At 37.9% G+C, this 13,154-nt stretch overlaps 1 protein-coding gene across 1 annotated transcript; it reads left to right on the top strand.

The window, feature by feature from the left end:
- Nucleotides 1-2,787: 2,787 nt before the first annotated feature.
- On the top strand, nucleotides 2,788-12,944 carry LOC117547537 (protein shisa-5-like). Its single transcript, XM_034218369.1, has 5 exons — nucleotides 2,788-2,933; nucleotides 4,541-4,679; nucleotides 5,105-5,244; nucleotides 9,684-10,043; nucleotides 10,942-12,944. Exons 1-5 carry the CDS (start codon nucleotides 2,867-2,869, stop codon nucleotides 11,106-11,108), a joined length of 873 nt encoding a protein of 290 aa, XP_034074260.1. The 5' UTR covers nucleotides 2,788-2,866; the 3' UTR covers nucleotides 11,109-12,944.
- The last annotated feature ends 210 nt before the right edge of the window (nucleotides 12,945-13,154 follow it).

The raw sequence follows: 13,154 nt of genomic DNA, 5'->3' as shown, positions 1-13,154 counted from the left end.
AACTGGGCTGCAAACAATTAAACTAGTAGTTTCAGTATTTTTCGCAGTAGCCTACTAGTATTTTAAAACCATTAATATTTGTGTGTAATTCAACTAAAATGATTTGCATAAATCTTTTATTGTAGCATAAATTATCTGCAACCATAGCAAAAGACGTTTCAGTTATTGACCTTGAATTATTCCACTCAATGATTCTGGCTTCATTAAGTATTGTTTGCCGAACTTTAACACACTGTAGTGTTTTTGAATTGATGTGACATGATTTCCGACGTGGTTGGGTAGAGGGATTTTCTGTGCACAAGTGACCTCTGGTGTTGAAACCGAGTTATTGAACCTGAGCTTATTCTAAAATGTTGTTTTGCATGATATTGTATATTGTACTTTAAGTTGGGTTGATGAGACACTTGTAAACATATGTTTGCTCGTGTGATTTTTGCCGACAATTAAGGAATTCATATTAATTTCAAGCCTATTTTGTCCTAAATATAACAACAATAGAAAACAAATTGATTTTTAAACTCTATACACCCGGTTACAAGCATTGGGAAAGCTATATAAGTGAACAGCCTTGCAATCATTCCTTGCTTTATAAATGCTCAGTTTTTGTATTCTTTTTTCATTCATATCATGATGAGCAGAGGCATTTACATTACATTACATTACATGTCACTTGTTAGGACGCTTTTATCCAAATCGACTTAATAACATACTCAATACTCTGGACAATCCCCAGAGGAGAAATTTGGGGTGAAGTGTCTTGCCAAGGGACACAGCCTGTGCCCTCCTGTTCCGAAGAACAGCACACTTACACACTGACTGAGCCACAACCTCCATTTATATATTGAATTGTTCATCCATTAATTTTCATCTGAATCTGTGAATGAAGTCTTTGGTCTGACAGACAGGGTGTGGTCTCATGCAGATCTATTTAGGCTCTCTCTGGCACCATGGTTGCTAGAAAGTTGGACCTGCTTTATTTGATTTTCAGTAGGCCTAAAAATATACCAGAACAGCTGATTTGGACTGAAACTGATGTGTTACATTAATGGATGGTATAGGCTTCAGGACACTGCTTATGTATGTGTTTTAATTCAGAGATATGAATGTTTACTGTTTTTCCCATTGTCCTGTTGTCAGAAGTTAATATAGGCCTGAAGACACACATTTTGGTTACCGGTATATATTTGCAACATAAGCCTATCTTGGATCAATAGTTGAGTTTCTATGTGATCAAAAAGTCATATTCATGATCCACTATCCAGGATTATACAAGTAAAATAAAGTGGAGTATTTTTCCAAGCTTTTCCAAGGGATGGCACAGTCTCATTATTGTCAAAATTATTGTCAAAATCAAATCCCTGAAATATACAATTTCTCCTTATCATACTTAATATAGCCTTTGATCAGAGGTGGAAAATATACTCAGTTCCTTTACTTAAACAAAGGAAAAATAATATGGTCTCAAAATACTCCAATAAAAGTACATCTAAGTAGATAGGCCATACAGAAGGGTGTCAGTTAAAGTATCAGAAGAAAAATAACATGAAGAATGTTTTTTTCACAGTAACCCATTGAATATAATTGTCCTGTTTACATTACAAAGGAATATATATGAGAGCAATTCAAATGTTTGTAATGGAACCAATTCAGGATCATTTCTAATAATATAGCATACTGTGTTATCTAACACTACTGAATCATTTTATAAAAGCAAACCATGTGTTGTTGTATGTAAAAGAGTAACAGTAGCCTAACTTGATTGTTGCATTCATGTAGTGAAGTTAAAATAGAAAATGTACCTCTCAAATATATGGAGAAATAGTATAAAGTAGCACAAAGTGAAAATAGTAATGTAAAGTGACTTCAGTATGGTAATTGAATAAATGTAACCACAACACAGCCCTTGGAAAACTGCTCCCGGCACACCTAAGTTATAACGTAGTTTGTTACATCCCACCACCGTACTGTACTTACAGTACTGTAAAGAGAAAATGCTCAATAAAAAAATGTCAAGTGTGTTAAAAGTGCAATCCTGACATATTTCATCCAGTCCAAAGTGGACTATGGGGAAAAAAAGCACAAAAGCTTCAAAACTGTACTGATAAAACAACTGAGAACATATTGTAAATCAAGGCAAATATTATTTGAACAAGCTCATGGTTTGAAATGGCAAACATTGAAAGGCAAAAGTATTATTAAAACCATACATCATCACCTTGGTCCCATCATATACTCTGGGAAGAGATTACTGTACACCATTTGTTTGATATTGTATAATATTTTTCGCTCCCTTCTCTTTTTTGAATAGAGGGTGCATAACATTCAACTGAGGGTGCAATGCAAGGAGGAGATTCAGGTGATAAGGTTGGGGGTGGGGGGTTACCTTGGTTGGTTATTGGCCAATGGTTACACGACCCCAAAAATTGTTCTGACATCATAAAGTGGCCAAAATCTGATCAGCTCATTTTCAGACAGGTTTTTATGTAAAGGATCAGGGCAAAAAGTGAGTGAATATTTGTTCCTGAAACTTTCAGAATGCCTTTACATAGAGGGGACACATGTTTCTGTATAAAAGACATGACAAAGTGGATTTTGCATAATAGGTATCTGTTTAGTACAGAGTGGAATTAGTACTTTTAATCAAGTTAAAGAATCTGAATACTTTTTCCACAACTGGTAAAGTGTATAGAGCATAGACTATATATATACAGTGTATAGAGTGGCGAAGTCCCTGCCCTTCTGGGGGAGGTGGATATGGGCGGGGTCTCTGCGGTGTGACGCGGCCCGGGAGCAGAAGATCGCTGCGACGGCAGATCACTCGGTTAATCGGAGGTCTAGCAGCTGGATCCGGGAAGCAGCGTTAGAGATGGCGACAGGCCTGCCCAGTGTTGTTGTGTTGGCGTTATGTGTGATTCTGGCCCCTTCTTGCTCCGGTTAGTATCAATTTGTTAACCCGAATCTATCGTTGTTTTTCTTCTTTGTCTCTGTAATTGTTTTTATACACTGACCGTTTTTTTCACCTAAGCTTGGTTGGCTAGAAATCGAGGCTTTACAAAAAACATATCGAGGGCGATGTCAGCAACGTTAGCCTCGCCACCGAGTCTGTTTAAGTTAAGTTACAACATTGTTCTCACATTGTAACTTTAGGTTGTTAACATTCAACATGTTAATGGGAAATCAACTGGTCCATCGGGTTTTCATGATTTAAAGGAAACGCCGACTAATTTGGGGAAAAAAACGGACTAAATTGTTTTTGCTGTTTCCACAAACATAGATTTTCCAATATAATATGATATTTTTAAGATAGGATTAATGTTCTGTCTTTCCATAGAAAAACACAAGCTATTGCAGTAGTTATAAAACATGAACAGCTCTAGCTAAACAACCCCAATTTGTATAAACAAAGGTTGATAACGTATTCAGGTAGAATCAACTCCTCTTTATACTGATTTGTCAATAACTAAACATTATAACCTTAATTGAATATAGGATTTAATGCAATAGGTGGATAGATAAACAGAAAATAAATAAAAAATACAGACAGCAGTGAAGTGAAAGTGTGGCCACCAGAACGATGAGAGCTGTGAGAATGAAAGCATGTGAACAATGAGGCTCAGTCACTGGTACACTTTTATTTATAAAGCTATGTTGGGCAAACTCCCGTATTACATCTGTTCTCTGGTAAAGCAGAAAGTTGCAAGCAGCTATTGTCTGAGATCGCAGGATGTAGTCTTGTTACCAAGGGTAAGGACTGTTTTAGGTAAGACAGCTTTTATGTGCGCAGCTCCACTTGCTTGGAACAGCCTACAGTCCGAATTGAATTTGAGCAATTGTATTTCTCTGAATGTTTTTAAGGCACGTCTGCACGAGATGCTTTCTGACATTATGGGTGTTTGTAAGTGTTGGTAAATATGATGTCCTCTATTGTTTGTTTTTATGTTTCATGTGGAACTAAATTGATGCAGGTCTCCCTTGTAAAAGAGATCCGTGATCTCAAGGGACCTATCTGTCTAAATAAAGGTTTGAGGTAATGCATGTTATTTAATGTAATTTAAAAGTTAAAAAAAAGTCCTGATAATGACTACTATGGATATTATTAAATATCAATACACATATTAATTTGATTGTAGAGCTGCAACTTAGTACTGTTCTAATTTATATAATATATGTTTCTGTGTAAAGACATCAGAGAATAGTGCAAATCCTTTTTCTTTTCTTAAGCAACCAAATCAAATACTCACAATGCTTAATATAGAAGAAGACAACATTTGACACTTTTGCCTAAAACATTTAGTCTATCCTAAAGACTTCCTGTAAAGTTTTCTGTCCATTATCAAATCAATAAATTGACTAATTGTTTTAGTTTCATTAGGTTGTTCTCAACCACATCAAACCAATATGTTCTTGTTTTCCATGTGTGTGTTTCATCAAACTACTTTCATGCTTTACTACTCATATTTGACCCATCTCTGGCAGGTCAGCACCATATAGCTTTGTCCTAAGGGGTAGCTAGCTAACCTTTCTGTTTGCTCTCTTGCAGCCAGGGACGAGGACTGTCAGGCATACAATCTCATATCCTTCCAAAGATGCAGAATAGGATTTTGCTGTGGAAGCTGCACAGACAGATACTGCTGTTTTGATACTTTCCAAAAGCTGACTGAGGATGCACAAGATCGCTGGTATTCTATGTTATTTTGTAATGGATTGTTAATTGCCTTGAACCAGTCTCTCTTTGTCATTTTTATAAAATGTGTCGTCACAGTTAGGAAACTATGCAAAACACAGTACAGCAACAGGATGTCGTGTCTTCCTGTGCACGACCACCGGCATGAAACTAATGTGTGAATCCATTGCAACCTGCAGCAGCAGAAGTCTCCTTTCACAGAACAGATTCAGATTCAATATTCAGCTCATGAGATGAAGTTAACTTAATCAGCATTTAGGGGATATTCATATTTTTTCCAGCTGTGATCATTGCACCGGGGATCGTTGTTGTGACTGTTATTGTGTATTTATAATGTTAACTATCTTTTATTATTCTCTACCAGGAACAACATTAATATTCTTGTGGCTGATTGTTTTCCTTGCTTTTTGTCTTTTACAGTGAACTCTTTTCAAACGATTTTTCCTCACCAATGCCCATGGTGCTTGGGATTGGGGGCTTCGTCACCATTTTGCTCATCTTCATCTGCTGCTGTGTGTGTCCCTGCTGCTGCCTGTACAAGATGTGCCGCAAGCCAAGACGTAAGAGAGCTTCCCCTAATGATTTAATCTCTCTATTGTTGTTGGTGATGCTTTGTGGATAAATATGTGGCATGTGGTTTATTGGCCACAAGTTGACCACCTACATCTTTTTTTCATTTCTATATTAAGGAGTGCAGATTTAACAGACAATACAACCATTTTTCACATTTCCTGGTTTTGGTTTTCTTATTACAGGAAATTGCACTACTACCCCTCTTTTGTTACATATAAGGACACAAACAGAATCCCCCCACCCTCATAAGAACTGGAAAGACCGCCTAAATCTGTACAAAAAACTATGTTTCAGGTGCACCAAACATACTGTAGATGCAAACACTCTATGTAAGACTCTGATGCCTCGTTTATTTGGTTGTTTTCTCAATCGTCTCCATATTTAGTAACCATATCTTTAGCAACAGGGAACCGGCAGAAGGGCAGCATTTGAGGAAACCTTTTTTAACCTTTATTTTCATGTAGCAAGGTGTCATTCTTCTTAACTGTAGAAAGACATTACAGCTAAAGTAACTACTATCTTACAAAAGGTCTTAGAAGCTTTTTGATGAATGATGAGGTAGCATGAGGTAATTACTGGTAGAAGGATTGGGCAATATGATATGATATACTAGAAGACAATGTAGTTTTTGTTTTGCTTACTAGTTCACCAGCCAAATCTTAATAATTTTGCATGCATATACTACCTGACCAAAACAAAAACCGGTTGAACGCAACAGGACTTGAACAAGCAAACAGTCTTTAATCTAAAATGTATTTGTTCGCATGAATATGTCAACTTGGGCAGGTAAATTGCAAAGGGGCCCAATTGACTTCCTCAAACAGATCAAGGAAGTAGTTGTCAATTTGACTGAGGAAGAAAATCATTTTGATTTGCATTTTAAGGTGTAATATGTAATTAATATGCAATATGTCCCTTCACTTTAACACATGAGCCCTGATCAACCAGTTTGAGTATTGTTAATTAGTTAGGTATTGTTTTATTCAAGTACCAAGGTAAAGAGGTTGTTCATCTTGTGAGTAATGTGTTGACAGTATGTGGTTCTGTTGCTTCTGCAACATGTAGATGCATATGTAGGTTTCATGCATAGCTTCTTGACAGCTTTTTACTTTGCGGTAAATTAAATGTGTTATTTGTTTTGGGGGGGATCTGCGTTAATGAAGAAGTCAGACTCTTGGTTTCCAGTGTGTTGGAGTATGTGTCTGCTTAGTTTTGAAAACTCAACATCAGGGGACTCATTTTAGGTCTGCTGGCCAACCCACCACATGACTTTTATTACTGCAGTGACAGAGTCTCACTAATAACATCGACATTGAGACGCAGAGAAGTCCCCGAATCACTAGGAAATGTTACACTAACAACAGTTGCAAAAGGGAACTTTATTTATTGAACTTCTCTCTATACAGAGCTGTGGGGTTCCTGGTTTTTATGTCTCTCATGCTGCATGCTGTGCAGGTTTTCACTTGGCTTTTTAGTGAGCTTCTGTGGTGAGCAGTGTAACTTGCAGGATGATAACCCACCCGTATAGTCATCAGTGGTAATTGCTAGTTGGAGTTTGTGCTTTACCTAGATCTAACTTTAGTTTAATCGCCAGAAAGATCATGCCCTTACTTCGTTTATGCTGCTGTTGTATATGGCAGGGCCTGTTCATTTTTCCATGCTTCGAATAAGGGCATTAATGTGATGAATACCGGCTTAAGATGCTTAAAAAACGCGTTATTGGAAAATATTGTTTTAATCAAACTGTTGTTCAACGATTAGCCTTTGGATATTCAATATGTTTGTGATTGTCAACCAATTCATAAAAAGCAAAGTATGACCAAAACAAACGAAAAGTTGATTATACTAACAAGTAATGTCTGTGTAGCCAGAGCCTGGTATATTATTCCTGTGTGATAAACTAACATGGGTGTGTCCACCCATTGCACACGAACCTCTTCCTTAATTACCAGGAACATGTCTATACACTGTAGTTCATTTTGAGTCAGTCGAACTTACACCTACTGCAGTAAATACTCCTAACTACCCCAAACCCGTGACTTTAATAGTTCCCGACAATGCTGGGCCATGTTGTCGGCCTTCTCTTTGAATCTCTGTCTTTTCAGAAACCGTATGGAAATACTTAAAAAACATAAGGTATTCAACTTTATTTGAAGCAGTTCAGAATCATGAAGGGAAAACTCAAATTGTTTAGTTTTGCTAACATTGTGACATAGGGCGTTTGTGCTGCATTCATGTGCTGTAGGAATAACTGGAAGAATGCTGCCCTCTTTTTTTTATTAATATTTTTAAATATCAGTGGGAACCAATGGGCTACCAGCTGAGCACCACATACAGACAGTTATTTGACGATAACAAAAATACAGAATATTAACACCCTCATTTTTTAGAATGTAATTTAATTTTAATTAATTTTTTTTTTTAATCGTTGGCGCTACCAATAACATTGGATTACTCTGTAAGTACTTTGTATAGCTTTATTTACATCACCTGCATTAATGTAACCCTTTTCTTTAAATGTTTTCCATTAACATCAAGGGAAACAATGCTTGGTACAGGGAGTAATGTAAATATAAGCTGTGCTGTGAGTCTCTACGTTCACGTTCCAGACACAGAATTAGGGTCTGCATCTCTGTTGTTTTTAAGCAGGAACTGTGTGCCTCTGAGCAGCGAAGACCGAGTGAAGCTCAACGAGTCTTTACATGCGAGTTTATCTTCAGCCTCTAAAGTCCTTTTCTCTCGTGCTCCCACTTAGGGGCGGCAACAACAATTACTTTCATTTTCCATTATGGATGCTGTTGATTATCTTCTTGATTTATGTATTAGTTCTTTGTTCTATAATGCTAAAGGAAATGGTGAAAAATGTCAATACATTTTGCTCGAAGCTTGTTTTGTCCTAAAAACTCAAAGCTTTGCAGTTTACGCCATAGAGGATTAAAGCAATTAGAAAATATCCACATTTAAGAAGCTGGAAATATACTTTTTTTTACCTTAAAATAATAAAATAAAAAAAATCTATTAGCTGAGAACTTGTATATTAATTTAGGTATCTCTACTAAAACTGGACATCACGCATCATGTCCAACTATTGACTTGCTCACCCAGAGGAATTCCTAAAAAATTCCCCAAAGTAGAGTAAGGCACCTTGGTACTGTTTGAGTTTGTGAAGCACATGCGCACACCGTCACGTTCTTGCTCTTCCTGTCAGATTGGTCTTCACAGCCAGCTTGTTCAGCTTCTGCCATTCAGCATTTAAGCTCACGCAGAGAGAGCGCTAGGCTGAAACATGCAGACAGATATGTAGACTCCCTACTTGGGCTGTTGCATGTTGGGATCAGCTCCAGGAATGTCAGAGCTCCACCTCTTATGACTCATTGTTTCCACGACAACCACAGTGGGGAAAACTCAAGACCATCCCACATCATTTACAGGAAGTGGTCGTGATGACTCCCTCTGTGCCGGGGGAAAAAAACATGGTGGGGGAGTGACAGACACACACAAGCTCACACATGCATCTTTCTTCCAACAGAAATACAATCAAGAGTACGAGCTAGGGTGGTTCATTGGTTTGGGTTCTGTTTGATATAGATTTATGGAAATGTTGTGATAAAACAATGTTAAGCTTCCTTGATTGAAAACGTAATTAGCACTGCACTTTATTGCCTTATGTTCCATTTTAGCTTCAGTTTATGAAAATACAAGATTACATTAATAACCTAAGAAACACACACACTCAAACTGCATACGGCCTCCACATCCTCCACCACAAGAATAGGACGTACAGTATGCTATCGAAAAGGCAACACCCAGGGAAAAGAAAGTCCAACAAACACATACAGCTGCTCATAAAGCTGAATTTGTGTAACGAGATAATCACTGTTGTGAACTCAGATGAACCTGTAAAGAACTTCATTTAACTTCTCTACTCTTCTGGTAGCTTTGAAAGTCAAAGGAAACTGTTTAGAGGTATGTTTGTGTGCAAATAAACATGTACCAGAACACATGTATTTGCTCCATTGGAAATTACACCCTTGGGTCCCTGTAGGAGACGGCCTGATTTAAGTCTCGCTGCATTTTTGTTGAACAAACTGATTATGAAATCTGAACTTCTCTTTTGTTTAGATGTTGTAATACTTGGTTCTTTGTATTATTCGTTGTGGTAGTGGTCATGCTTTGACAATGACTGCTGGTTAACCTTGTGACTGAGGCTGCTTATTTTAGGACTTTTGTATGCCACTGTTAGGTTTATGTCAGCCAACCAAAAACTAGCAGACAAGACTAACTTAAATTGGTATACATTAGTTTTAATTTAGCCTTCTTGCTCAGCAACTCCTCCCATCACTTCAACTGAGACTGTGATTAAACCCTTGCCTCAGCTTTTGTTATCTGTATTTATAATCTGTTTCTGTGTTGTTTTTGCTTACAGCTGTGATAGCTACCACCACACACACCACTGTGGTTAACACCGCTCCTCAGCAGTACCCCCAGCAGCCAACCTCAGCCGGACAGCCTCAGACCTACCAGGGGGGCCAGTACCAACCCTACAACCACGTCCCAGTGCAGCCCGGTTATGGTGCCCAGCCTGCGCCCCAAGGCTATGGACCACAGCCGGGGCCCCAAGGCTACGGAGCACAGCCGGGGCCCCAGGGTTACGGAGCACAGCCCGGGCCCCAGGGTTACGGAGCACAGCCCGGGCCCCAGGGTTACGGAGCTCCAACCATGCCAACACCACCCTACCAAGGACAACCGTTCACAGCCGTACCACCACCATCATACTTGGAAGCCGGTGAGTGTGGATTTTTGTAATAACCTAGACAAAGAGTTACAGGGTGTGCCGCTGCCAAAATGAATATAGAGGAAACACTGTGATGACAGCCTGTTGTCAAACTTCCCTTTCTGTAACACCATCCCAGTGTAATTATCATCACCATTTTGTAACACAAAACAATGAAACCAAACTAAATGTATCCTTTTAAAAGGGATATGCAAAAGATGGACCAACGCACAATTTACTGTTTTAAAAACCTGGATGCATCTTTGAATTTACTCATCCAGAAATGTTATCTTCCTCTGAATGGATTTTAGCATCTTGTGTCTATTTGTTTCATTAGTATAGTTGTCTGTATACTTAATACTGAATTTAAAATGGGTACATTTTGTATTGTATCTGTAGGCAATGGCTGGAAATTAAGTTTAGTATAATCCAGTTTATTTTCATGTAACACACACATATATAAAAAAATACGGTAGACAAAGTTAGAACATTTGAGCAAAAACATCTTTGTGAGGATGTCTGCGCTATTAAATATCAAGTCATGCCAAAAAGGTTTCAAGAGTAAGACATACAAGTTTACAATGAAATACAAGACTAAGTAGTGTGTGTTTTTAAAACAACCAGCCCGCTGCAGAAAAGTACCCATAAACACAGGATAATGACCCCTTTAATAAGACTGTAGTGTCGAAAAACACACAAACCACATGATGTATTTTGGGGCTTCAATGTAGCTGCAGTCGGAAGTGCGGGTGGGATAAATGCTGGGATAAAGTCGGGTCATGTCTACATGTTTTTGAATAGAAAGTTAAACGTTTTTGGTTACTTTTGGTTGACAGAGCATACGTTTAACTTTACTGTTGGAGCATTTGCAGCACTTTGTCCTCATGCCATGTTTTCTTTTTGTTTACAGTTGGTCCCAGCTACCCTCCCAACCCGATGCCTTACAGCCAGGCTGCGTTCTCCCCCGGCCAGCCGCCGTACCCTCTGCAGCCCCCCGGCCAGCCGCAGCCCACCGCTCCTCTCCCAAACAAGGACTTCCTGGTCCAGCCCGCCTACAACCCAGATTTCAATGGATAGTGGGCCCCAGTCATACTCTCTCAGCCACTTAAAACGTGCTGCAGCATTTTTCAAACTTGGCAGACCTGGAAATGTGCAATCTCTAAATGGGATAAAAAGATTGTTTTGTCTGTGTGTTTTGATTATAAAATATGTTATAGTTGTTCTGTAAAAAGGTTGCCAAGTGAAAATGTTGATGTTATCGGCTCCTGTTGCATGGACTTACAATATACAAGTGGCACAATTGTTGTTTTAAAAAGAAGAAGAAGTTATTAGTGACTCAATCTTGGTCATTTTAGTAAATTACAAATACAACCACTAAGTCTCTATCCTGGCCCGACCCCACAGAACCTGCCTGACCTCTTCATCCACCATCCACAGTGATGGTGGTCACAGCCATTATCTCATTGCTTTCTTACCTTTATTTTAGGCACAAGTCCTTTGAACTTTTTTTCCTTTACTTTATGATGCTTTAATGTGTTATTTGGGAACAAATCAGGTCCAACGTGTCACACTTGTCACTAGAGGTGTCCTTGTGGAAAGTATACCTGTCATTGTTAATGGGGTAACAGGGCTTTTGAACCCAGCAGCAAAAGGGAATGCTCAAGTTGATTAAACAAAAAAAGCCTTGCTTATGTTTTCAGTTACAAGGGACACATCAAATTGTTCTTTAATTTTTTTACTCAGGTTGTTTATCTTACAATATGTTTTTCTGAATTCAACTGCATCTGCAGCTTTGAATTAAATAACCAAATGAGCTCTGTCCCTTTTTTTAATTTTCTAAACATCAACAGAAATACAAATGTTATGCTTACAAAATGCAGGAAAGAAAACCGTGCCTTCTTAGCCACATTATGTTTGCATCACACCAAGTGTGCATGTCATTTACAACTGTTTCAAATACTATGTTTGAGTTATTCATGTTTGTTTGTCACATTGTTTTTGCCACATGCAACTTTTCAACTTTCTTAACTGAACTGTGTACTTTATGCATCTTTTAAAGGTCATACTTTTTTTTATTCAGTATTGTGTTACTTGCCTTGTCTTTTCAAAGACTGCACCAGCATAGAAGTAAGGGATAAATTAGTAGTCTTTTGTTTTATACAAAAACAAATATGCCTTTCTTGCTTTGCCTTCTAACTTCTGCTTTCTGAAATGACTTGAACTTTTATGCTAAAATTACCTTTTGTCTTGTGACCCAGCTGAACCTGGAGAAGTACGGTCACAGTTCATGTGATGAGAGCATTTGGTCTTTTGAGCCACCATGACTTTTCTACTTCCTCTCTTTAGACTTTAGTCGTGGTCAAAGAACTAGTACCAATAGTCCAATTCAATGTTTCATTATAAGTGAGTGTCACAGGTACAGGTATCAGAACGACCATCACTCACATCTATGCTGTGGCTCTTTTGGTTTTACAAACTTACATATGACACATGCCAGTCAATTATTGGTGCCTAATGTCCTTGTATATGTTTGCTATTTGCAAAACAGTTAGTCCATGAAGAATGAGCATGTGTTACTTACATTGATCACACATTTGTCTGTGTATTACATTGTGGGCTTGCCTTTTGTGTGAAATCTTCCTTTATAAATGTGTCCTGCCTGTGATTTCAGTCAAGTGTTGATTCTTTAAGAGTACTTTAATATGGTTGTTTGTATTTGTATGTGGACTATATCCTTAGTGTTCATAATGAAAGACAAACCAGCAGAGATGTACACTGATTCCATCTGTTTTTCCCCTTGCAAGAATAATTGTCATTGATACTACTCTGACATTATGTGTACATTACTTTTATGTGGTTTAAAACCCACCATTCCTGCAAAAATAAATAAAAAAATATATATTTTCCGTTTTACCCCAACTTTGGTTATTACTTTTTTAGAATAGTAGAATAAACTATTTAATGATTACATATGAAAATACCAACCAACACTAAGACTATGAGCAATTTAGTTTAAGTAGTCCAAAATCACAACTTTATTCTAGAGTGACTTTACAATCTGTAAAATATGTCCAAACTCTGTCTTTAGACCCTCACACCCTCAGAAGAACAAGACTGAGAAGC

The sequence above is a fragment of the Gymnodraco acuticeps genome, unplaced genomic scaffold (assembly GCF_902827175.1).
Source record: "Gymnodraco acuticeps unplaced genomic scaffold, fGymAcu1.1, whole genome shotgun sequence".
In the NCBI taxonomy this organism is placed as follows: Eukaryota; Metazoa; Chordata; class Actinopteri; order Perciformes; family Bathydraconidae; genus Gymnodraco; species Gymnodraco acuticeps.
This window is presented reverse-complemented; position numbering and strand designations above follow the sequence as displayed.

What these genes read in the sequence shown, in the direction of transcription:
- LOC117547537 (XM_034218369.1), top strand. Translation starts at nt 2,867, where the DNA reads ATGGCGACAGGCCTGCCCAGTGTTGTTGTGTTGGCGTTATGTGTGATT. An exon ending in TCTGGCCCCTTCTTGCTCCG is followed by an intron (nt 2,934 to 4,540) that starts GTTAGTATCAAT and finishes GCTCTCTTGCAG; the next exon opens with CCAGGGACGAGGACTGTCAG. An exon ending in ACCATCATACTTGGAAGCCG is followed by an intron (nt 10,044 to 10,941) that starts GTGAGTGTGGAT and finishes TTTTGTTTACAG; the next exon opens with TTGGTCCCAGCTACCCTCCC.